The sequence below is a fragment of the Balaenoptera ricei genome, chromosome 2 (genome assembly GCF_028023285.1).
Source record: "Balaenoptera ricei isolate mBalRic1 chromosome 2, mBalRic1.hap2, whole genome shotgun sequence".
In the NCBI taxonomy this organism is placed as follows: Eukaryota; Metazoa; Chordata; class Mammalia; order Artiodactyla; family Balaenopteridae; genus Balaenoptera; species Balaenoptera ricei.
In genome coordinates, this window is record NC_082640.1 from 43,546,508 (window position 1) to 43,573,288 (window position 26,781).

At 44.8% G+C, this 26,781-nt stretch overlaps 1 protein-coding gene across 2 annotated transcripts in view; it reads left to right on the plus strand.

The window, feature by feature from the left end:
- SLCO3A1 (solute carrier organic anion transporter family member 3A1) overlaps positions 1–25,430 on the plus strand; it is a 323,676-nt gene extending 298,246 nt beyond the window's left edge. Inside the window, exons 8-11 of one of the 2 annotated variants that reach the window (XM_059912549.1) lie at positions 631–806; positions 5,398–5,462; positions 15,819–16,061; positions 24,784–25,430. In XM_059912549.1, the coding sequence (XP_059768532.1) occupies positions 631–806; positions 5,398–5,462; positions 15,819–16,061; positions 24,784–24,866 (567 nt within the window). In that variant the 3' untranslated portion in view covers positions 24,867–25,430. Of the gene's footprint in view, positions 1–630; positions 807–5,397; positions 5,463–15,818; positions 19,009–24,783 lie in introns of those variants that run through there. The other variant, XM_059912548.1, reaches the window with a different exon arrangement.
- Positions 25,431–26,781: the final 1,351 nt, after the last annotated feature.

A 26,781-nucleotide genomic window follows, 5' to 3' on the forward strand; every position in this document is an offset into this window, starting at 1 on the left:
CATCTCGCTGGGCTCCAGCTCGCTCCCCACGATCTGCTCTAAACTCTCTGGCATCTCTGCACCCTCTTTGCTTTCTCAGCCACTCGAGAACTTTCCCATTAGCTGCCCCCTCTCACAGCCCGACGAGCTCAGCAACTTCACGCATGACAGTGCACATCCTTTGTTCCAAGTGCCACCTTGGACCCTGAACCAGCAACCATATGCGGGTTACCTGATTTGCTTCTTTTAATATACTTCAGTGTAATTATAACTGCATAAAAGAGAGGACAAATTGGCAAGTGATTACATTGTTAATTTGGCAATGTTTTATCACATTGTGGAAGCACAATTTCCTCTCTAATTGTATTGGGGGGGGACACGTTTGTTTGCGGTTCGGCTTATTGAGGGATTCTTGAGCATAGATATGAAATACACAGGAGACAGGGAAATCAGCTCACCTCCCCATAAATATTCCTTTATTTACATGTGTTTTGCAGCCTCTTTAAAAAAATCTAACTCGTTTATTCAGGCCTAATTAATGAAATGCTACAGAATGTATAATAAGGCTATGACAGTTCCAGCTGCTGGATGGCTTTGGATTGGGAAACTGGAGATACCCCCAGTTAAAAGGGCTGAATGCTTCCCTTTCAGAATCTCACCAGCTGTGCGTGCCTCACGACCGTCCCGCCTGAGAATGCGACTGTGGTCCCTGGAAAATGCCCCAGTCCTGGCTGCCAAGAGGCCTTCCTCACCTTCCTGTGTGTGATGTGTGTCTGCAGCATGATTGGGGCAATGGCTCAGACTCCCTCGGTCATTATCCTTATCAGGTAAGCTTAGCCCCTGGAACCCGGACACGAGAGCCAGCCTCCCATCTCCCCCTCCCCACCTGCCGTGTGTCTGCAGTTCTCCTGGAAATCAGAACTCCAGGGACTATATGAGTCTTACAAGCCAGCTTCCCTAGGCTGGTAGGAATCGGTTACGTTTGATAGAGACCTCACACCAAAAGTAGAAAGCACGGCTCAAGAGAGAACACTACACTTTCATGTGATCCCAAGAATAGACTCTGCAGGTGATTTGGAAAGGGACCGTGGTCCCTCATTGATATTTGCAAAGAGCCACATTGTTGGAGTAAAATGAAAATGACATTGGACCAGCCAAGTCCCTGTGTCTGGCTCCTGTCCGGGCACTGATTAGCCGTATGACCTTGGGCCCATTTTCCCTCAGACTTGCTTCTGAATCTGGAACTGGAGGTGATGTCATGGGTCCTGCCTGCCTCCTGCCGTGGTGTGGGTCCTGCCGAGACCATGTGTGTGCAAATGCCGTGAAGATGTGAGGGGTCATTGACAAAGTGTGATGCAGGGCTGAGTGGCTAATGGAAGGCAAGCAGTGACTGCTTTTGTATAAGTGGATGGTTGTAATTCTGTTTCACCATCTCTCAGGACCTGTCCTGGGGGCAGATGAGGTGCCTCAAAGGTGGATTACTGAGTAATATTCTGAGTAACTTACACAATTACAAGGTTATCTAGATCTGTTTGAGGAACCTAGAAGCAGAATGCTCCACGCTCTGGCATCCATCTGAACCAGAAGAAGTGGCACCAAACACAGATCCATGTCACCGGGATGCAGTTATCTAAACAAACCAATTCAATCCCAAGGGCTAGAGATAAAAGTAGGAATGAAATGCTTGGTTGCAGCCTGTACAAATGTACATCACCAGCTGCTTTATCTGGCCTATCTCTTTTTCTCACTGTGCCTACCACACTTCCTGATCCTGGTTATGAATTCACGAGGAAAAGAATTTACACAAAGTACTTATGTTATAAAGTCATTAGTAAAGCACTTTTAATGTGCAGAAGCATTGAGGGTACAATAGCAAATTACCATTTTATACTTATTAAATTTGAAACATAAATTTAAAAAATTCACACCCAGTGCTGTAGGCAAGGCTGTAGCAAAACGGGTGCTGGTGGCTTTGAGAAGCGTTATCACTTCTTTCAAAAAGCAGTATGGCAAATGTAAGTCAACAGCCATAAAATTGTTCAGATCTTTTATGTGGTAACCCTACCCCTTGCTACTTGTCTTAAGAAAATACTTCTCTACAAGAAGAAAAGTTCAGTGGAGACAGATTTTTATTACAATGTTAACTATAATAGCAGAAAACTCTGAATTGGAATAGTGAGTTAAATTATAGTACCGCAGCTCAGTGGAATAATGAAAATTCTTAAGAATGTGAAAAGTGTTATGAAATGAACTATTGAATTTAAATTATATATGGAAGATGATTATATATAATATGCACATGGACAAAACCCATCAGATCTCAGGTATGGGTTTAGGGTGGCTGCATTACTTTTTGTTATTAGAAATTCCTTTGAAGTTATATTGTGCCGTTCACACACAAAAGGCACCAAGAAGCAGGAAAAATGACCTTTACAGCCATTAGCAATGACTGGTCCCCTTTTTTCTCTCCCCTTGACTCCTCTGCAAAATCCCAGCTCAGTAGTTGTAGCTGGCAGACCAAACACAGAAAGTCAGTTGAAATCTTAATCACGTCCAAATCTCAGCTTGGTAAATAGCTCTAGGAGATTTTCAGGAAATATTTGATTCCTTTTCAGTGCACCAGCAACAGATGGCCTGGATGACCCAGGCTGGGCCTTGTCTACTTCATAGCTGGAGGTATGTGCCCACTTGCCTTTTGAGGGGTCCAGGGTAAACCATCTTCCATCACCATCCACTCCAATTTGCCATCACAGATGTAGGGAGGTACAAGGACACAAACAGTCTGAGCCACAGCCCAGATGAGCACCAGCCCTCGTCCCATGCCAGAGCAATAGACCCACTCCCACTCTTACTCCAGACAGAAACATACTTGCCAACAACAGTGCTCAGGACATCTGCAGGAGAGGATACCAACTAGCAGTCACTTAGGTGCCCGCACTGGGCTCTTGTTTTAACTTCCTGTGTTTGCATCTTTATTAGCACTCAGATGGGGAGACACCAGAGGCTCCGAGAGTGATTAAGCAGTATCCTCAAGGTCATGTAGCTAGTAAGTTGTGGAGCTAAGGCCCTCTCCCTGGCCTGGCCTGGCACTTTCAGTAATGTTGACCCAAACCCTCCATTTCTCCATAACTGAATCCGAGAAGGATTATTGCTCCTGTGGGAACCAGTTTCCCAACAGGATATGAAGGGAGATCTTAGCATCTTGTTCACTTTATTCCTAGTGACATGATAGCTAAAAGGAAACCAACCTTCGAGTGATAAGTACTCTAGCTCATTATGCCAGCATGTTTTCTTGATAAGGAGAATTCGCCTTTATCTTTGTGTCTTTCAAGTCAGTACCTTCAAATGAATGTGCAAAAAGTGAAACCATGGTGCCAATATTAACTCCAAAGAGTTTGTATTTTGCTCTATGCACATTCGAAAGAAAACTGACCGTGTTTCTGTCCAGAAACACTGATCTCATCTTTGATATTGTACAGGTATCTGGCTGGATCAGCCAGAGAGTGGTTTCCCTGTCATTCAATGGAAAGTCTTGACCTGCTGCCCTGGGACTGCTTACTTATACTGGACTCTTTGCAGTTGAGAAGGAACGTGTATTTCCCAAAGAATAACACATTTTTAGTTTTCAGAAATAGGGCAAAGATTGTGAAAACAACATCCATGTCCTTTTTGGTGTGACAGTGTCTTTTGGCCTTATATACCAAGAAGCCAAAGGCATGCCCATCTGACGCTCAAACCAGGTGGTAGGTCATTGGATGGTTGCCACTGGATGATTGGAGGAATGACCCCTGGGGTCGGTTAAGAATAGTATTCTAGCTACCAAGTCCAGAGATGGGTTATATATCCTGTGTACTAGGTATCCCACTGGATTTAGATGTCCCATTGGTAACTTTATTTCTAATGTTTATTTTCTGCAGAATTGCTTGCCTAGGTCCTTCCTGCACCGCATGAGTCTTCCTGGCCTTTCAGCCACACTGAAATGCTCCTGGTGTTTCCTGAGGCTTAGCCACACAGGACTGTCTCTAGGTCTAGCCCGGTCCTTCCAGGGGGCAGAGTAGTGCACTTACCTCCCCGTCTTCCCTAGAGACTCATAATGGGGACGGGACAAGAGGAAGTTTCTCTGCTGGTGGTGTTCGGGATGACCTGGAGCGCATGTGGTCAGTCAGATGCCTCCCCCTCTACCAGCACACCAGAGACAGGGCTTCCTGGGGCTTAGTGGGAGACATGTGCCCCCCCACCTACCCACTTATACATTCACTCAGCATATGCTCTGTGTCACACACCACACTGATGATGAACGAGATGCAAACAGTCCTTGGCCTCAAGGAGAGAAGACAAGCATTGAGTAAATACTAGTTTCAAGAGTAAGAGGCATAACACAGGCGACCTATGACCAGCTGTGAGGGCCTCTCTATCTGGAATCGGTCACCATTTCCAAACCCCTTCTACTGTCACTCTTATCCCAGAAAGTGTTACCCTCTGCGACTGTTCTAGAAAATGTGTGAAAAGATCATGCTCAGGGACTGTTGTGGGTAAACCAAAGCCAAGGACATTGAGTCGGTTCAAAACAAAGTGATGCAACTAGATGAAGGTACATTTCCAATTTAAAAGGTACCAAAACTGGATATAGATGAATGGATTATTTCACAAGTGGTCCATCTAGGGAATCAACCCATGCTAGTCTGGTTGATTTCACAAAATGGTGCTAGAATGACAGAGGTGTTTATGGTTCTTGCCTGTTTGTATAGCATAAGGGGAACTGTCTTTCCTGTCAGTATTTTCCCCAGATACATATACCCACCAATTTAAGATGTTTCCCTGTCCCAGCAAAAGCAAAGTGCCTTTAACTGCACAGAGTACCAATTATGCTGATTTTTTTTCTCTTATCGTTGGGAGGATAGAAAATGCATGCGTGGTGATGCTCCCCCACTTCACCCTGGTTTGGGTGGATGGACAGATGAATGTGTAATATCAGGTAGCAAGTAGGGGACCCTTATTTCTGAAAATGTTGAATGAATGTGTTCAAACTGACATTTATTGAGCACCTACTGTGTTCAGAACTCCGTGGACCGTACCCGGGTAAGTGAGCTCAGTGCTGCTCTTAGGGAGTTCTTTCAGAAGCTGACCAGGGAAGATGAAAGACCTTGTGGACCAAATTTGCATTCCATCCTTCAAATAACAAGATTAGTTTTAGTTAATAAAAAACTGTTAAATTCCTAAACTTATGTCACTGCAGTTGCAGGGATTTTTCAGAGTTTAGGCAGGGAAAGTGAAAAAAAAAAAAAAAAAAGCACAAAACCATTAATAATTTTCTACAGAAGGACACTGATTGACAGCAGCGGATGACTCTGGGGTCTGTTAATTAAAGTGGAGCAATAAGAATCTTTTCTTTTTTCCTCTTCTCTTCTTTGCACGTAGGACAGTCAGCCCTGAACTCAAATCCTACGCCCTGGGAGTTCTTTTTCTCCTCCTCCGTTTGTTGGGTACGTATTATCTCTTTATTTCCTCAATAATGAATTGGATGCTTATAACCAGGTGAGTACATATCAGTGGAATCATCCCCTTTCTTGAGTTTGTCATTTTTCCTATGAGGTTTTTTGGTAAACAAGAGAAACATCAAGTCTGTTCATTTTGCTCAGGGTTTAGACCTAAACTCACACACTCCCTGGATATTGCAGAGTTTTTGTTGATATCAACTATGCCTTTGTATCACCCTTAATTCTCATTGGCATAAGGAGGAAAAGCGATGGCACCAAAGAGAAAGAAATTTGATGGTGTCATTTGGAACCCTTATTAAGCAACCCATGAGCAGCTTGTGAAATGCTTCACTTATGGGGCTTCCAGCTTGAGGAGAGAGGTATCCTCACAGTGCTTCGCAAATGGAAACTTTGCATCCTTTAAATTTTTCCGAACTGATTTAGTTTATTTACCTTGGGTTTCCTGGATGGGGCAAATATGACCTTCATGCTATAGACCCTACATTCCAAGGTTTGGTATGGATAGAAGGAATTAAGTCTAATGCCCCAATTTTTAAGATGGGAAAACAGGATAGGAATAGCCCATGGTTCTTCCAGGGTGTTGGGACCGGCTGGGGAGAAGCTGGAAAGGCCAACAAGGTAACCCTTCTCCCTCTAGACCACACTGTTGCTTTATGAACTCCCTTTGTCAAGGCCAAGATCAAGATAGGACAACTTTTTTTCTTGAATAATAAAGCTGTGGTCTTCTTTAATGGACATTAAATGGTAAACAGATGTGAAAAGGGAAGTAACCATGGCCTATATCTTCAGAGTAAAAATAAAGTTTCTCATTCCAAATAGTATATAACCTGGATGAGCATAAAGAATTAACTATAGAAATGTTTATAAAAATATCTATAAAAGTTAAAAATTGGCAACAACCTAAATACCCAACAGCAGGGAATTAGTTAAATCCATTATGAGCTCTAATTCCAGTAGGATTTATGTTCCCCTTTAAAGTTCTGGAAAGAAAAATATTCATAGACTTGGAAAAAGCACATGATATGTGGAGGGGGAAAAAGAGGTCTATAATATATTATATATGCAAATGTTTTTAAAGTATATATAAATGTGGAAAATTACTGGAAAGCTAGATGTGAAAATGGTATCAGCTATTATCATTGAATAGTGAGGCTATAAATGATATTTTCTAAATTTGTTTTTAAAATTTGAATGAATATATATATATTTTATTACTTGCATAATGAGATTACTTCCTATATAATTGATATATGAAAGAAAATTATTCACCCTTAAATCCATTAATAAGATAAGTTTTTCCCTGGGGAATGGCAAATACATGACATATGCCCTATCTCTGCCTATAGCAAATAACTTTCAGTCAATTGCTGTGATCACTTTTGCCATGCCCAGGACAAGACCTCAGAATCTTCTCAATCACTATCAATCCACATCTGTTGGTACATATGGAGAAACTTAAATGGCATCTTTGTCTTATTTCTGGTTCATGGAAAATAGAAATGTTCTAGGTATAATAATACCTAGTTCAAACAAGTTCAGCGGTAATTCAGACTAAAACATTTAGGCTTTCCTGGAAGTTGTAGTGGCTTTTAGAGCTCTCTAACTGCACAGAGTACCAATTATGCTGATTTTTTTTCTCTTATCGTTGGGAGGATAGACAATGCATGTGTGGTGATGCTCCCCCACTTTCTGGTTTGGGTGGATGGACAGATGAATGTGTAATATCAGGTAGCAAGTAGGGGACCCTTATTTCTGAAAATGTTGAATGAATGTGTTCAAACTGACATTTATTGAGCACCTAATGTGTTCAGAGCTCCATGGACCATACCCGGGTAAGTGAGCTCAGCGCTGCTCTTAGGGAGTTGCTGCAGAGGTCTCTGTATCTCTAAACAGATGCTGAGGACTCAATATAGCTGGTAAAAATTAGCCTTCAGAATACTTTTGATAGCACAAAATGAAAGAAAATTTGCAAGCTATTTTTGAAAAGTTAATGAAAATTATAGGACACTTGAAGACAGAACTGAAAATTATAGAGCATGTGTAATGTGACATGCTGTTTCTAAAGCTGGTTCTCTATTTGTATGTCTGCTCCAGGAATAATCAACCAAGCATTATCTAGAAGAGTATTTTTCAACCTCTGTGAGCCACAGCAAGAGATAAGCTTTACAGTATGGCCTAGTACATACACACATATCACAAATATAGCTGAAGCAAAGATTTCATGAAAAATATTCACCCTTAATATGTATGATGTACTCTGCTACTTTCTATTCCATTCCATCCTTTTTAAATAGTGGGTCATGACCAACCATACTGATCGTACTACCCATATGGGTCACACATCACAGTGTAGAAAATGGCTCTAGAAAGATATGAGACAGTTTCATCTTTTAATTAAAAGTGGCTTATCAAAGAAGTCTTTGCACTTGGCCTGATTCCATTTCCTGCAGCACCCAATAAGATTAACCACCTTTACTGTTAATGAAGGGCCAACCGAGAAATCAGATTTCATGACATTGTCAGCCTTTGTGCTTGGCCCCCACATAGGTAATGGGGATACAGTGAGGACATCGCAGTTCAGTGTGATGAGATCTGAGATGCAGTCAGCACAGGTGACAGGGGAACATGTGGGAGAGACACCTAGCCTGGCCTGGGGATGGGGACAGGGGTGTGGGTTTGAAAGGATGTGATATCTACCTAAGATGTGAAGAAAGAACGAGGAAGAGTTACACAGCTGAGCAAAAAGGAGAGCATGCTTTAGACAGAGGGACTTACTTACTTAAAGGAGTAAAAGCCTGGAAGTGAACAAAGGCTGAAGCATGTTTGGGGGCTGCAGGAAGGCCATGTGGCTGGGGAGGGCAGCTGCCAGGAATGTGCTCAGGAAGGGCTGCTGCCCTTTTGACAAGTTTGACCTTTATCCCTAAGGCAAATGAAGTCATTGAAGAGCCATTGTGCATTTTTAGAAAGGCCCACTGTCTACCATGTAGAGAATGTGGGAACTGAGTAACAAGCCACTGGTATAACAGAGTAGCTGATGGAGACCCAAGCTGAGATGCTGGCTACCAAGATGGGGAGATGTGGGTAGAGGAAGAATTGTCAAGGCTTAGTCTCTGAATGGAAGTGTACAGACTGGAGTATCTGAGAAGGAGGAATCCACAGTGACAGCTCCTTATAAAAGATTTGGATCATGTGGTGCATGGGGATATTATTTATTAAAACAGGAAGAAGACCAGGATGAGGAGCAAGTTGGGAGTGGTATAGACCAACACTGTCCAACAGAACTTTCTGTGATGGTGGAAATACTCCAAATCTGTGCCACATGGGGCTATGGAGCACTTGAAAGGTGGCTTCCATAAACTAGTTTCACTTCATTTTTATTGATTTTCATTTAAGTAGCTGCATGCGGCCAGTAGCTATCATACTGGACAGTGCTGGTCTCAAGGCTCAGTCTTTGATTCACCGCCATTGGTGGGTCAGAGCTTGAGGAAGTGGGGGCAGCGAGAGGAGACCACTCTTTGCAGATACTTGGCTGTGAGGAGTAGAAAGAGTGAGATCCAGAAGTGAAGGCAAGGTTATTTTCCCTTGTTGCTTTAAATGCCAATGGAAAGAAGTTGTTAGAAAGGGCAAGGGCAGAGACTGCATTGGTCCAGGTCAGTGTGGCACCAAGAGCTTCCCAAGCAGCCTAGGAATGCCATTGGTGATATCAGTGGTAGGTGCAGTGGAAGGAGTGTGGAGCAAAGAAATTAAGGATGGTGGTCACAGTGAGGCTAAAGTGATGGACCATGGTACCTGGGCTGGATAAGGAAGTGGTGAACTAGGAGAGAGGAGAGAGGAGAGAGAGATAAAGGAACGTAGGAACTGGATGCAGTAATTCATGTAAAAAAGAATTAGAATCTGTGGCCAAAGCTTTGGTGTCTGTGAAGTGACAAAACCCAGGGTGTGGCATGACTAGAGAGGACGGGAACATCCTTGACATTGAGGGTGAGTTGTTGAAAGGCCAAAGTGTGGAAGCTCATGTCCATGGAGAAGTTCAAGTCACCCAGGACAGCAGTAGAAGTTGAGTGGGAGAGAAGACTGAGCTGGATAAAGGTCAGGAAATACAGAGAAAACTGAATGACCTACTCAAAGCAGAATGCCTGATGTAATCAAATCCATCCTTCTTCATCCTTTTGCAAATGGCCTGATCACCGCTTTTCTCTCTGGGTGTGGGCATAACGTCCTCTCGAGGGTCTGATCCAGAATCTTGCTCCTGGAGGTCTACTGCATGACGTAGATGTTACACCAAATTAAATGAATGGAAACAAATATACACGGAGATCCTGCTATGTCAAAAGCACTGTTCTCGATGCTGCAAAGGATATAAAAATAAGTGGGAGCCAGAGCCTGCCCTCTCCAGTAGGAGAATGAAGCAAGTATGGGTAACGTATAGGGCTAGAAGAGTTTGGACCTTGAATTTCAAGGGAAAAAAGATTTTACTTGGCTGAGTCATTGCCAGTGTGGAAGAAATGACGGTATGAGATGGAAATATTCAGAATTCTGAGTTAGGAAGATGAACCTGGGAGAAAGGTGCAAGTTGGTTCAGCAGGATGCAGGATAACTAAAGCACTGAGAGAAAGAGAAGGTGACCCGGGTAAGGCAGTGGGATTAAAAGGCAAGGACAGATGGAAGCCATATTGTGGAGGTAATGTCTGTTGAGCCCCCCAGTGACTAGATGAAAGCAAGAGAGAAACAGCAGAAGCACAAGATAAAGCTGAGGATTTGAGCCTCTGGGACTGGGCCTACAGAGAAGCCTTTAATAAGATAAGGTAACAGACACAGGTATCTCAAGGGAACTGTGAGGGATGACTTGGGCTGACTCACTACCTGCCACAAACTCTCCTCCACAAATGCCTGCTCTTAGTTTTCCAGAGCAGCCTGCTGGGCAAAGAGCGTTGGGAATGTCAGCCTCAAGGTGCACCTCTGTACACAGGTGTCATTCCTGAGCAGACTGTCCTTGGGTCTTGGGTCATTGGTGAGCTGGTCTAGGAGAAGTACGTCTTAGAAGCTCCTGCTGTGGTTCATCAAACATCTGTTGAGCTCCCATTGTGAAGTCTTGAATATAAAGAAGTTCTACAGCAAGTGGGAGAAATGAACACGTAGAATGAGTGCATTGTAAGGAGTAAGCGCGGCCAGCCAGAGATCCCAGATGAGAGGCCGTGTCCCCAGCCATGGGATGGTGGGGCGCAGGATATAGGGTCTGGAATGTGGGGGAGACCCCTTCCACTCACCTCTGCATTTAGTTGTTTACTAAGCACCAGTGATTTATCTGACCTCCTGAAGGACCTGAACCACCCACGATCTATGTCCTGACCTGTTCTAAGGTGATACCGGATACTTGCCGTGGCCCCCACTGCAGTCAGGCGTACCCGGGTTTGAGTCCAGCTCTGTCATTACTGGCCGTGAGGCCTTTGGCAGGTTATTGCAGCTCTTTGAGCCTCAGTGAGTTTAACAAGGCAGCCGGGAATGAAATGAGAATAGAGTAGCTCCTCCCAACTTCTCAGATTTAAGAAAAGTGAATGTCAGGTGCCCGTGGACGATGCTGGACGATGTGGACAGTCCAGTCTCTTTCTTGGCATTGCTGAAACAGAGAAACTCATTAACCCTTTCAGGAGAACATACTTTGACATCCCTTTCTAGCTTGCGCTGGAGGTAACAGTAATTCCATCAGGTTGAATAGAGACTCCATGGTGAATTCAAGTCTTGGCAGGTAAGCTGGGAGAGGAATGGATATCTTTTGAAATGTAAATGCAAGAGTAATTTGCAGCTTCCATTTTGTCCCATAAAGGAACGTGAATTTATTGTTCTTACAAAAGCCTTTGTTCACCTTTTAAGTTTAGACCAAAGAATATAAATAGGCCTGGCCTTTTCAACCCAGGGAGTGAATTAAGTAACCAAGATACAAGACACCGAGGTTTAATCTTTGTTAATAGATTTCAGGAAAACAGAGACAATTTCCTTAAGTGGCACTGCAATTTTTGCATTGAAATATAGCTGCAATTTGGGCCTGAGTGTAATAGGAAGTAAGATTTAATCCTTTTAATATTCTCTGTAATAGCGAGTAACAGCTCTGAGCTTCCAGATACCCTCCCCAACATACGGTGGGTTCCCAGTGTCCCTGGGATGGGACCTTAGTTAATGCCTACTGCATCAGTGAGTCCCTCCCAAGGAAACATAGGAAGAAAAGAGCTCAAAAGGGAGAGGACGGTTCCTGCGGGCTCCAGGGAGGAGAGCATTCTTTTAAAACACACGGTTACTAAAGAAGTACTTCATTATCATCACTTGCCTCCTTCTTCCTTAGGTAACTGAAGACATAACAGCAGAAGTAGGTACTAACATACACCTTACCCAACTTACCTCCCTTCTGTCACTAATCAGATGAGTTCTAGAATGGCAAAGGCCTCTAAATAAGAGATCCAGCAAGTGCTTCGTCTCTAATATTCTCTGCACACCTGGAATTCAGGACCTGAGAGCTAGAGCTCCCCTTTGGAAAAGCATTTTAAGTCAATAAAAAGGAAAAGATGAACTTGGCAGAAAAGAAAGCTAATATTTCCTCTGTTCAGAAATGTAAAAGGGATTTCACAAAGGTTATTAGGTACTACTCGTAAGGTACCCAATCCAGAGTTTATTCTAAACTATCACCCCCAAGTCCCCTGTACAAGATAAATAAGGTAGCAAAAGTTCTGGCCATATGGAAGGACCAGACCCTTGCATAACACTCAGGTCATTTGTACCAGAGTGCTCACCTTGACTCTGACCAGACGGGCCATATTATTTCCTAAAAGATCAAGAAACTGAGGCACCGAAAGTGATTTACCCCAACCTTTCAGCTCCTTAAGTGAGAGGGTCTTTCATCTTGACCACAAATGGTCTCCAAAATATCGAGTATAACATGAAAAATTTTGCTAGGCACTTAGCTTTCTAATTTCTGTTTGAAGGCTTTTTCTGATACTTTCCAGGGCCTTGTCATCCAATAGTAAAGCTCGACAAGGATAAAATTGACATCGTTAGCACATAGAAATATGCCCTGCTTTAAGACAACTCCATGTTATAAAAATCCTCACTCGGATCAGGTATGTGAAAGAGTTACATATTGGCACTTTAGAGGGATTTTTTTTTTTTTAATTTAAGCAAGCATTCATGAATGGTTCCATTATACTGTACATTTCCTGCAATGTGCTTAAAATAGGACCTGATTTGCCCAACTTGGGTTTGCATACAACTCTTCAGGCACCTGTGCATCGTGGAGCGAGGGGTCCTGTGCCATCAGTTCCTTCCCTTGGCAAAGCTTATACCAGAGGTGTCATAGTCTTGGCTTCCCATTGCCTGGTGACAGGTGGGGCTAGGACAAGAGAGGCAGAAGGAAAAGGAGGGAGGAGCATTGGGAGCTAATTACAACCTAATAAAACTGTGACAAATAGAAAAGTGAATGGGTCTGCATTCTCCCACTGGGCCATAGGAAGAGGCCAAATTTGTCCCATTGATCCCCAAGTCTATCCACAATCTAAACTGGCTCCAGATCGCCATTTCTTTACCTAAGTAATGTGGAGTGTAGCTTAGTGTCTATCGGTGGTTGCCATGGCAGTTCCTCCAGTTGGCTCTTCTTCAGTTAAATGAAGAAAGGTATCTGTTGGGGGGCAGGAGAAGACACACTGGTTAGTGAGAAAGGTCTCAAACACCTGGGCAGCCTTTGGGGCAGAGAATGCTGGGAATGTGAGTTTCCACCCACCAAGACCAACCTGACCTGGGAGCTGCAAAGAGGGAGCAGGTTGTATGGGAATTGGAGCTTGGAGTTTATTAACTCAAGCTGCCAGGGAGAGTTAATTGCAGTTTCAATGAAAATTTCTTCCTGGCTGGGGGTGGGGGGGTTCTCTTTGGGGTAACAAGCGACAGAGTTGGACAGTGCTAAGGATAAGTGCTGAGGCACCTGGGCCCGGGAGGAAGCCCTGCCAACCTCATCAGCACTGATAGGATCGTGCAGTTCTCCCCCCATGCCATCCCAGGCCAGTCGTTAAAACCAAGGAAACACCGTATGACAGACTCTAACACATATGTATGGAATCTTAAAAAAAAAAAAAGAAAAAATGGTTCTGATGAACCTAGGGGCAGGACAGGAATAAAGACGCAGATGTAGAGAATGGACTTGAGGACATGGGGAGGGGGAAGGGTAAGCTGGGACGAAGTGAGAGAGTAGCACTGACATATATACACAACTAAATGTAAAATAGCTAGCTAGTGGGAAGCAGCTGCATCACATGGGGAGATCAGCTCGGTGCTTTGTGACCACCCTAGAGGGGTGGGATAGGGAGGGTGGGAGGGAGACACAAGAGGGAGGGGACATGGGGAGATATGTATACATATAGCTGATTCACTTTGTTATACAGCAGAAACTAACACAACATTGTAAAGCAATTATACTCCAATAAAGATGTTGAAAAAACAAACAAACAAGGAAACAGACTCAGACATAGACTAGAAAACAAACTTATGGTTATCCAAGGGGAAAGGGAGGGAAGGGATAAATTAGGAGTTTGGGATTAACAGATTCACACTACTGCATATAAAGTAGATAAACAACAAGGACCTACTGTATAGTGTGGGAACTATATTCCATATCTTGTAATAACCTACAATGGAAAAGAATCTGAAAAAGAATAGATATGTGTAATTGAATCACTGCTATACACCTGAAACTAACATAACATTGTTAATTAACTAGACTTCAATTAAAAAAAAACAGACAAACCAAGGAAGTGCTGCTTCCTTCATTAAGCCTCCCTCTCCCAGGCTGCCCTCTGAGGGCCCCTCAGAAAGGAGGCTCTGCTGTGGATATAACATAGCCATTCTTATTCTGGTGATCATGGATGGACTTCAGGGGTCCATGAAACCCCTGAAATGTGGATACGATTTTGTGGGTAGATGTATTTTTCTGGACGAAAGGTCGATATCTCATCAAATTCTCAGTGGGATTTTCCTTAATACAAAAGTGAAACTCAGTCCAGGGCTGAAAAGAATGCTCAGGGTATCAGGGTACCTCGGCACTGGGATATGGGAATTGTCACCACCTGCTTCCAGGGATCACTTCCTGCTTCTCACCGAAGATGATTGGTACCATATTCTGGCCTTGGGGACACTGTTTCTTCCGAAGCAATTAATTTGTATTAATGGCCCATCCATTGCTTTCCCGTAATACAGATGAAACATTTTTCCCCCAATAGGCCAGAATCACCTGGGAATGTTTTATTTTAATAAATAATGCTGATGACCAGGCCACGTACCCAATATTCTGATTTAATTTTTCTGGGATAGGACACCTCAGATGATTTTAATGTGCAGCCAGGCCTGATAACCTTTGAGCTCGGGGGTAGCAGCAGGCACATGAACGCAGAGAGTAACAGAGAACTGAATTAAGGATGATGAATAGTTTCCATCTCATCTGCCTTTTTCGATGACTGGTTGTAGGTGCATGAAATGATCTACTGTGAAGGTTTTAAAACCGGTTCCTTGTTCAGAATGAAAAATATTCTGCTCCAGTGGTAATATTTAGGGGAAGGAAAGTTGTCAGTATGTGTGCAGATATTTTCCAGCTATTAAACCGTACACACATGTATATTTACATATCTGTGTATATATACATATATGAGAACACATCCTTCATATGTATATGTGTGTGCACGTATTATATATACACACACATAAGGTGTAGTGTACTCATTTTCAACCTCTGGTCCCCTCTGGTTCCAACTCCCTCCTCTCAAGAGCACATAAAGCCTCAGAAGCCCCATGCAAAAGAACAATACACAGAGTATGAGGCCTCTTAGCAGTTTCCTCTACAAGAGTGCACTTCTTTGAGTGACACCAAGAATGTCTCCCTTCAGGGAAGACTCTTTTCCTTCTCAGACTCTCAGTGGATGATGATCCCAGATGTCATTTGTTTTGTGTTTTTACTCTGTGCCAGGCACTGTTCTAAATGCTTTCCATGTATTCAGTGAGCCAACCTTCACAGTGATCTGAGAAGGACTGATATTATTAACCCCATTTTGCAGATGGGGAAACTAAGGCACAGAGGGCTTAAATAACTTGCACAGGCTTGTGCAGTAAGAGGCAGAGCTGAGATTCGAACCCAAGCAGTTCGACCTCCGGACAGGGTCTTTTTCCTCACTGTGCTGTAGAACCACTGAATATGGTCCACGAACCCTGCAGTCCTGTCAGAAGAGATACGTACGGGGACCGGGGAGCCCTTCTCTCCATCAAACCAGCCGTTCGAGCCCAAACGTTAACTAACTGTCTGTTTCCCTCCGACAGGCTTCATCCCCCCACCGCTCATCTTCGGGGCTGGCATTGACTCCACCTGCCTGTTCTGGAGCACATTCTGCGGGGAGCAAGGCGCCTGCGTCCTCTACGACAACGTGGCCTACAGATACCTGTACGTCAGCATCGCCATCGCGCTCAAGTCCTTTGCCTTCCTCCTCTACACCACCACGTGGCAGTGCCTGAGGAAAAACTATAAACGATACATCAAGAACCACGAGGGCGGGCTGAGCACCAGTGAGTTCTTTGCCTCTACTCTGACCCTAGACAATCTGGGGAGGGACCCTGTGCCCGCAAACCAGACACATAGGACAAAATTTATCTATAACCTTGAAGATCATGAGTGGTGTGAGAACATGGAATCGGTTTTATAGTGACTGAAGGAGGGTTGAACTCTGTATTAATCATCCAAGGGTCATTTTTCCTAAAAAAAAAAAAAAGAAAAAAAAGAAAAAAGTTTAAAAAAAAAAAATACACACAGAGACACACACACACATGTACACACAGCACCTTTGTCCTTTTTGTCAAAATCAGAGCCAGACAGGATTCAAAATAAGGAGAGCGTGGGATCACGTGGTTGACGTGCAACCTCCTGGGGCTCAGAGTCTACTCTTTGAAGGCACCTCATGGTTTTTCAGGATGCCGACGGCTGCAAGCAACAGGCACTGCCAAATTCAGGGAACAGTGGTGGCCGGCTTGGAGGACGGACCTTTCTGGATATATATATACACATACAAAACAAAAATATATATATATATATTAAAAAAAAGAAGTCTACTAAAAAAACCCAAGTTGACAACATTTGCCAGGATAAGCACTAGTGACACACCCCCATGCCACCCTCCCCGCCCACACGGGAGTGGAGGGGCACCCAAGTCAGAGGAGTGGAGGCCCGCTTCTCTAACTTTTGCAATATGGGTCGCTGTGTAGACGACTCACCCAGTCTACACATGTGGTTCAAGGCCCCAGAGTTCTCTCAGCGATGCTAAAGGGTGATCTGTGCTGGAGACTGTAATTGACACCTCTCACCAGCTCCATTTCCATTTCTCAAGACTGAGGGCCCCAGGGGGAGCCGGACATGGGGGGCCAGCACCTCCCCTTCCCCGCAGCACCTCCCACTGGGGTGCGTTCCCCCAGCCCCGCAGAGTGACCTCAGGAAGCAGTGGGCCTCGCCTGGCTATGACTGACTTCGCTCAGAGCCGGTGAAACCCGACCTAGTCCAAGTCATTTGCTTACATTTGCCAAACATTTTGCCATTTTTAAGGAAAAAAATGCAACGCATATGAATTTCAAACTGTTGTATGTATAATCCTCTGATACTATTTTTACTTCTCAAATCTGTGTTAACCCTTCAGTCACTAACACAGTTCTCTAGGCCGAATTTATTACGCTGGTTGCTTTTACTTTTCTCCTTTTTTAATGCACCAAAAATATAATGTTATTCAAGGGATGCAATTAATCTATTGTAATTTTTTTTTATCATTTTATCCTCATTTGGATAGTCTGCGAAAACGAGAATATGCAGTGTGTTATGAGAAGAAAAAAAAAAAAAAAAAGCTTAAAAAAGAGAGTGTATATGCACCCTGCCTTTAAAAGTATCACATTTGAAGCAACAGGGGATAACGTGATGAATTGCAAACTTGCCTTCTCCATTTATTCCCCATGATTCAGTGATCACTGTCACGGGAAGCCCTTTCATATGCCTGCTTCACATGCCAAGAGGCGTTCTTTTCAACCTGCGGCGGAGACACGCTCAGCTGTGGGCTGTGTGTATGGGTGCAGGGTTTCTGGGGAGAGGAGAGGGAAAAAAAAAAAGGTTCCCTAGCACAAGCTTTGAGCAGCATGTAGTGTCTGGGATAACAGACCCACAAGCTCCTGGAAGCTACTGCACGTTCACTGCCTGAAAATGTCTGTAACGTTTTCAGGGTCAGTCTTGAACTAAGAGGCCTTTGTCTGTGTGTGTTTTGAAAGTGGCTGAACCTCAAACAGCTAGAAGCCAACCTACCATTGTTTTGGGTAAGAATCACAGGAAAACCTCTTGCGTCCAGCTGACTTGGCCTGGTGAGGCCGTTTGCAGAAGGGGCAGAGCTTATGTGAGAGAGAGCACACGCACACACAGGGTCCAGTTCACCCACCTTTCATGCTATTGCAGTGACCTTGATCTAGGCCGCTCCTGGCCCTGGAAAGACCCCAAGGATGGGTTGGTTGGTTGGCTTTTTCACCTCAGACAGACACGTATTTTCAGGTCATCTAGAAGGCGACAAGAGAATCAATCAGGAAAGAAAAGAGTGGGGCAGGGGGGAGAGGGGCATTGTGCTGAATTTTTAACAAACACTGTAAATGGGGCAGTTTGAGTTACAGCCCCAAACTAGAGAAAGCCCCACGGAGCAAGGATGCCCAAAAGAGACGCTTGTGTCACGGTGCGGAGTCACCGTGATCGGCTGCATCCTCGGGACAGGATGCTTCCGGAAGAGCTTTCTCCTGTGTTTTGCTCGAGTCTGTCCTTGTTCCTGAAAACGGGGACGCTCATCAATATGTTAACTAGTTAAAGGTGGGATTGTTCTCCACAATTCATAAACTATGTACGCTCTGTGGCTCCCGAGGCTGTGATTCCATCCTGTAGAGGTGTTGGGTTGGTTTTGTCTTGAAAATGTATTGCTAATAGATCACTGCCCTCTTGTAGATGATTGCGTAGCTCTCCAAAGCCAGTCCACACCCACTGAGGCTGCAGGACCTCGTGTTTCATGGGGCTATTTGTGTTTTCGTTTTTGTTTTTTAAAAAAGATTTTTGAAAACTCTTTGCATTTTGGCTATTTTTCCTAAGATTTTAGGCTGAATGAGAATAAGAGGTTAGGATGACAAAGGAAAACAACTCCAGGGCTCAGTTTTATCAACAACTGGATCGAAATTTCAAGTCCCCTCTTGTAAGATGGCTCTAACATGTGTTGTTGTCACCGTTAAAAATTTTAATTTCTCTCCCATACTCCAGAACAGAAAACCTAGTCTAGCTTTAATTTTCCTTTTGTGCTACAAGGAACCGTTGTACATACTCTTCCCAATCCAGCCCCTTGATTATTTGCTTGGTTTTGAGCAGGATTTTGAATGGAAAGATTTCCTGGGGAGATCTTCATTGGACTTAATGGAAAACAAAAATGTAAGGGACGGAATAAACCTAGAAAGTGAATGCTAACGTTCTCTCTCTTCTGCTACAAACCCCTCCACCACCTTAGTGGAAGGTGCCCAGGGATGGATGGAAAAGGCTCTCTTTGCTGCAACTTGCGACAGGTTTTTGTAACTCCTACATATAGACCAAAAAGGTTTCGACCAATAATATTCCTGCATATGAAGTGAACACATTTTCTAGAAGTCTCTGTCTCTGGGGGGACAGAGTTTGCTGTCTTCCTCCTGCTGAGGCTGTGCGCGGTCAGGGAAGCCCAGCAGCTTTGCTGCCTTCTTCACGCCTCCACAGAGGAAGGCTGCGAAGCCCCCAGGCACCCCAGGGACACTGCCACTCCAGGATGCCACAACATGTGGGCTTTCCTCACAGCTAATGAAGGAGCCAGAGATGCTTCTGCTCACGAGCCCCCTAAGGAGTTTGCTAGCAGCCCTTAACAGGCAAAATAATAAGGGGAAACCAAGAGCGTCTAAGGAATCCTGTGACAGACTTCCTAATGTCTTCCAAGCAGGAAGGAACGTGCGTCTCCATAAAAATCGCTTCTTTCTCCCCACCCTCCAGTGGAATAGCTTCCCCTAGTGATGATTTGTAGAGTTTGGTTAAGTGGTGTCTCTACATTCAAATCCCTGATTCCACTTCCCCATCTCCAATAATAACCTAGAGCATCCCCTCGCTCGGGCGTGGCAAGATTTCCCACACCTTGGCAAGCAGGCCCAAGGTGACCTGCAGAAATGTTCCGTTCAGGGCGGCCAGCTGGTCCCTGGGATGATAGCCACACCACACCTGACCAAGTTTCTCAGGAAAAGGATTCTGCCGTGGCTGCTAATGGATTATCTTCCACACTTCCAAAGCAGGCCGTTCATGAAGAGCATGTAAAATGGAAACATATATATACTCACAGGGAAACCCTCTGAGGAAAAGAAGTTGTTGGCTCCCCATGAGCCTACAAGGCTGCTTTTCTTGCTGCCCACTGTTCAGGTCGTGGGAAGTGGGGTTTCTTCTCCACCCAGTCAAGCCCACCAGGCCTGTGTTCTAAGCCCTGTTTGGGAGTCCTGAATGTACTCCCGAGCAACGTGAAGCAATAAAGTTCAACCTGTAGAAATCAATGCAGCTGATTATACAGTCAAGAGCAGAGGGACAGGACAGGGTAAGCTTCTGTCCTGTTTGTTTGGTGGTGTTCACCCTATTGTTTTGTTGTTTGTATGTTTGGTTTGGTTTGGATGAGGGGAGAAAAACAGGCAAGGAGTTTTTCAGTCTAACAGAATATTTGCTGTCTTGTGCTGTTCTTACCTGATTGTTTTGATGGAGAACCAGTATCCGTCCAGGAGAAGGTACCGGACACATAGTAGGGGCTTAATTACTCCACTGAGCTCATGTCAGTGCCTCTCAACAGCCTCCTTTGAGCCATGGTCTGTGTTTCCCTTTAGGTTAGAATCCAGATCAGATCCCTCAGAGGTGCGACATTTTCCAAGAGAGGGTGCTAGTGAAATTAAATTGAGCCTAGAAATTAGTTTGAGGCATAAACAAAGTCCTTTTCCTCCTCTCTCTGCCCTTCCCTCCTTGTTTCCTCCTTATTCACCTCTCCCAACTCAGTTCAAGTTCTTGAGTTCTGAACAGCTGTGAGGACCTAATCTCTGAGAGTGACCAGCCCTACTGATAGCCTTTGCACCTAGCCCCCCTGGGGTATTATGGTTGCTCAAGAATAAATTGGTAAAACAGAGGAATCTCTAACTGACAGAATAGGCAAGGAAGACATGGTTCAGATGCCTCTTTCGGGGCCTGTTGCTAGAATCACACGGGAATTTACACTGTCTGCACACAACCACCCACCCGTGTCTCCTCTCCCTCACGCTTGTAGGTGACCTCAGAGTGCTTGGTTATCATGGCAGGGAGGACATGAGTTAAAAAGCCTGAAACGGGGAATTCAGAAAAGCCAGGATTCCCCAGCACGTTAGAAGTCAGTGACTGCCGTGGAGATAAGGACAGAGCTCATGCTTCTCAGGGACCATCCACATGGTAGCACAGTTTTCCTTGGCAGGATTAGTGCCATTTAGGGGAGCACTGTATGAGCTTGATATTTTCCAATGATGTGTTTATTCACCCACTCCTTCGTTAAAATTTTGACTGTGTGCCAGGCTCCGAACCAGGTACAAAGGTAGAGAAGACATGGTCCCGCCCTCCAAGAACTCAAAGTTTAATGAGGGAAACAGACCTGAACACAAATAAAAGCAATAGAATAGTCATTTTAAGAGCCGGGGTCTGTCTGTCTGTCTGTGTGTGTCTGGGAGCAATGAGGGCTGTTTCAGGGAGCTGGGAAGTTCTGCATCATGGCATCAAGAATCAGGAAGGCTTCAGAGAGCGGGTGGTCTAGAAAACAAGAACTAAAGAGCGCTGGATGTCTGCCAGGAGCCAGGGGAAGAGACCTTCCAGCGACAGGACCAGCAGAGCAAGTTCACAAACCTTCCATAGAGGGCCAGGTGGTAACCATTTTAGGCTTTGAGGGTCATTGAGTCTCTGTGGCCACTACTCTTTTGTCATAGCAGGGAAGCAGCCCTAGACAATGTGTAAACAAATGAGCGGGCTGTGCTCCAATAAAGCTTTATTTACAAAGACAGGCAGTCTCTGGGTTTGGCTGAGGGAGGGCTGTAGCATGCTGATCTCTGTTCTGGAAAACAATGAGGTCTGAAGCAGCATGGCATACAGTCTGATGGACTGTAGCAGCAGAGGCCACTGTAGCCTGGGCTGAGTCATGGATTGGAAGGGTCCTTCAGCCTTAAAAATCTAATTCAGGTATCCCGTTTTCCAAGGATGAGGTAAGTATCCCATTGTTGTCAGGGTTTGCAATGAAGGCAACATTATCTTTCTCCTGTGTAACGAGGGGAATTGGAACTATACAATCTACGGTCTCTTCCAGCCCTGACACTCACTCCCTAGCTCTACCAGAGTAATCATCTTTTTTTCCTTAAGTGATGGAAGTGGGCATGGGAGGGGAAAATGCAGGAACAAGACAAAGAAGATTGAATGCAGATACTGAATAGTATCTCAAGTTTCTTCCCTCCTTCCCTCCAACACGAAACATTGGCACTAGAACGCTAGTAGATATGCCCAGTGGAATAATTGGTAAGCATGAATAATAACTAATAATAATAGTAGCTGACATTTACCAAGCACTTAGTATGAACCAGCTTATCACATGTATTAGCTCATTTAATCTCAACCATAGTCCTATGAGGCAGAAACAGTTATTAAACTTCAGTTTACAGGAGAGGAAAATGAGTCTGGGAAAGCTTCCAGAATTGGCTCAAGGTCACAAAGCAGAGTTTCAAACCCAGGTCAACAAATCCAAAGCTCGTGTTCTTTGCCTTTATGGGTACTCCCTCCATCCTGGGCAAGAAATGAGGGACTCTTCCCACATGTAGGGACGTCCTATTCAGAAGACTCCAACTCAAATGGACTATGGACGCCCCCCACACTCTCGCATGCCCCCTATCATAACAACGGGGACATGGCAACAGCTGTATTCTGGGGACATCTGCTCTTCCTGTGTTATTCCCAGTCTTAACCATAGAGCCCAGTGATAACTTATTTGGAATGTTCTACCAGAAGCAGGCAGGTAAGAGGAAACAGGAGATGATGCCTCCACTCTAATGCATTTTGAAATGCAATTTCAAAGTGCTGAAATGCCAGGGAGACAGTCCTCAGCACTGGTCATCAGCTCCAGTGGGAGAGACCCTGGACACCCCTCCCACCTGGCACCCCTGCAGTCCTCAGCATCAACCTCAGGAGCTCGGCTCCAGCCCAGGGCCTCAGACACACCGATGCTGGTCACTGGTTGGAGATATGTCTTGCTCTATTATCAACTACTAGACTTTTAGGAACAGAGTTTCTAGATGTTTTGATTTTTGTATTAACGACTCAGGCCAATAATCAGTAATTGATGATCAGCACCAATTCTGAATATTTTTCTGTAAGGTAAAGTGATTATGTTCTCTTACCAGGAGCAGATAGAACAACCATAGTAAATTTTCTGGAGGTTTCACATCCTGTAGGGTGAGATTTTACCATCCCATTACATCCCAGAAAATAATGTTCTTCTTAAATTCATGCTAACTTAATAGAAGGTAACTCTCGTGGAGATGGGTTTGTCAAGACTGTTGGATTTTATAATCGAAGACCATAAAATGAAGTGGAAATATGCAATGTAGGAAGTTTCATTATAAGAGAAACCCAGCTAACACATCAGCTGTGCTCTAGCCCAGCCCCTTAAAGGAGGAAAGGGGCTGGAAGCTCACGCTGATTATGAGGCTGCTACCCACGTGCCAGGGGCCATAAGGCCTGATCCCAGGTAATATTCTCAGCAGCTTTCTCACACCTGCCCTATGAGGTAAGTATCATTGTTTCCACTTTACAGATCAGAAAACTAAGGCTCAGTAAACCAAAGCTTCCCAAGGTCACACAGCTAGTTAGAAAGTCACCAGGAGCCAATGCCGGGTCTGTCTGACTCCTGAACCGGTGCTCTTTCCATGACACCACAAACTCCACCAAAGTGAGAACGCAGATCTGGCTGGCGTCTCAGGAAGCTTTGATGAGGCCAGGAAGGCACCTACTTTCAGAAACCCCTACAAAAGTCTATAATTCCATAGAGAAATGAGGCAAGAGCTGGCGGCGAAAACCTCTGCCAAACTTTGCCTACCGGCACAGAGATCTAAAATGAGAAGAACTCTTTTTTTCCTTCAGTAAACACTGGAGACCTTTAAAAACACTCCTCCTTCCTTTTTCCACCTTAGCCACGTCAGCAGAAGTTGACCAGCTCCTCTTCATTCTCTGCCTGATTCATTCTGCGCACAAGAACCAACCCCGTCTCTCTCACTTCTATCCCACCTTCCCCAACTCCCTGCCCCCCATGGCTTCTAACAGAGCCCCCAAGACCATAAGAACTTGAACCTTGTGAAAGTTGAGAAGGATGCTCCAAACTTTTCAGGATATGTGAGCTGCATCTCCTATAAGCCAGGTCTCAGCTGCAAAATCCTGAGGAAAGGAGTGACATTTCCACATCGTCACCTTTTGTACTACCGGGTCAGAGTCTAGAGAGGACAAGGAAATGAGTGGGGATTTCTATAGTTCCACTCTGGCTGTCATTGAACAGGAAAGCTGCATGTCACGGTCATGGAGACCTACCTACACAACTTGTAAATCATCACAGGGATGAAGCTGGGTTTTTCATGCCTTTTAAATGAAGCCACAGCATCTATTTCAGAAGCATGGTGGAGGCTTCAAAACCTTGCTCCAACGAGGAGATTCTTTCATTCAGCATGTGGTGACCCTCTGTGGCTGAATGAAAAGCAAACTGGTCCCAAATGCTGGAGGAGAAAGCGTGACATTAGAATGCCAGGAGGTTCTCTCCGGCACACAGCCATCTCTTCAATAGAGGTTGCAGTGACAGTGTCTGCCACTGGTGACTTAGGTAGGATGAATATAAGTTAATGACTGGGGTGCATCTTATTCATTCCCATAGAATAAACATCCACGTAGGTGTTGGTATAGACATGTATAGATATATGCTTCTCAGAAAAAATTTGGCCTACATAAAGGTCTTTGGGCTTGGAGTCTGGTTCCTTGGGGTGACGTGGAGCAAAACGTAGCATTTTATTGACATGACTTCCTGTTCTTATCCATTCCACTGGAAAGCCAGGATGCTATTATATAAGCCTAAAAAATAAGTAGGAAAACCAGAAAAGACCGATCTCTTTTTCCTCTTGGCTCTCTTCCCCCCTCCCCCTTTAGGCACAGAGTACCAAGACATTGAGACTGAGAAAACCTGTCCCGAGTCACAATCACCTTCAGAAGACTCCTTTGTGAGAAGCTGAGGGCCTGGCCCTCTTCCTCTTCCTGCAGAGAACAGCCCGCCACCGCCCACAGACCTCGCGGGCCTGACTTAGTGTGCTCTGCCCTGCCCGAGAACCCAAGGGTCCCTGTGAGGACTCTCCGGCCAGTATGTGGTCCTTTGAGGCCCCAAGCACAGGCCTGTGACGAGGACTAAGCAGGTATCCGTGGCCAGGAGTCCTCCAGACCCTTGGAGTAGGCATTTTCCTGGATCACTGAAGAGTAATATTGACCAGATGTGCAAATTTCCTTCTGCCCATTCCCTCCTTTGGCTCCTGTGGGGGTGGCCTGCTGACATGCTTTAGAAAACCCCCTCTTGGGAATGCTTCTCTGACCGAGGGCTCCAACAGTTCTTCCGAAAGCAGCTGAGTCTGGATTTTAATAGGAGGGGGTAAAAATTACCCTGTTTCATAGAACAGAGGGGGAAAAAAAGCACATACTCAATAGATTTTGAGTGTGGTATTCTGTATTTTTGCAGCTTCTATTTTCCAGATGAGCAGTTTAGAAATATGTGATGTAAAGTACATACTGTACGTTTCCTGAGAATTATATTAAAAGCACTATTTTAATTCTTCCTCAGTCTCACGCTGTAATCTCTATTATCTTTCTCTCTTGTGTCTTTGGGTAGAACAATCCTCAAAGACTCTTGAGTAGAGTGTTTCTGGCTGTGTGTATTCTATATTTATGGGCTTTGAATAGTTCAAAAGAGCACAGTCTTTGGAGCCGAAACAGACCTGGGTTCAAATCCTCACCCCAGCACTTGCTACTGGTGTGGTATTGGGGAAGTGATCTGACTCCTCTGAGCCCCAGTTTCATCATCTGTAAAATGGGAATACTGTCGCCTGCTTTACACAATTGTGGTAAGGCTTCAGTGAAATCCAGTGTGAAGGCAGCACCATGTCTCACAGAGAATGGGCACGGAGATATGGTACTTGTTCATTGCTTCCCAGCCTCTGGCTGGAATTAGATGCTCCACAACAGTGTTATGGTTTCTACTGATACATTCCATAGTCCTGTACTGTCACCATCTGGTTTTCCTTTCTGGTTCTCCCATTGTCCGTAAACCCTGGGAGAGCAGGGAATGGCTTCCTCTTGGGGTACAGTGCCTAGAATAGTGTGTGACATTTGGTGGATGCTCATTGTATAATTGAATGAATGAATGATGAACAAACAACCTTAGAATCACCAACCTCTGGGGCTTTGACTTTAGTCCCACCCCTCTGAGGTAAGGGCAGCATTTGCCTTCCCTTCTCTAGGTCCATAGACCCTCCCACAAGCCTCACTGCCTGGCTGGAGCTCCTTTGCCTTCCCAGTCATTGTGAGGCTGCTTCCTAATTGGCTAGCTTCTCCACTACATCCTTAGTCCACTGACAGGACTCCTACCTCCTATGGACAATCAGGTTGATGCCTGCCGCTGGTGTGCATCTGAGAGTCCTCACTACAGTCATTACATCCCTGGCCAGACGGGAGCTCCGGGAGCTAATGCTCACTCTCTATCATCTGAACAAAAGACCCAGCATGGCCCCAGTCCTCGTGTGGGGCTAACCCTGATAACTGACCTATGTTCTCAGATCCCCTTCCAGCCTGGATCTTGCCCTCCTACCAGATCCCCTTCCAGCCTGGATCTTGCCCTCCTACAGCCCCATCGTTTGCAGTTGAGCTCACCTGAAATCAAAGCTTGTCAAGCTAATATTCCTTGAAGACTTCACCCTCCCTCAGCCCTGCCTGATATTTTCACTCTGGGATCCATGGACTCAGAAAAGAGTATGCTTGGACGAGTTACCTTCTCTGAGGTCCTATTACCTGGCCCATTGGTGTCTCGAGGACTTCTTTTCAGCCTGACCCTATTATTTATGTGATTGTTTCTTTTTTGCAAAACAACATGATTTATTCTCTCCA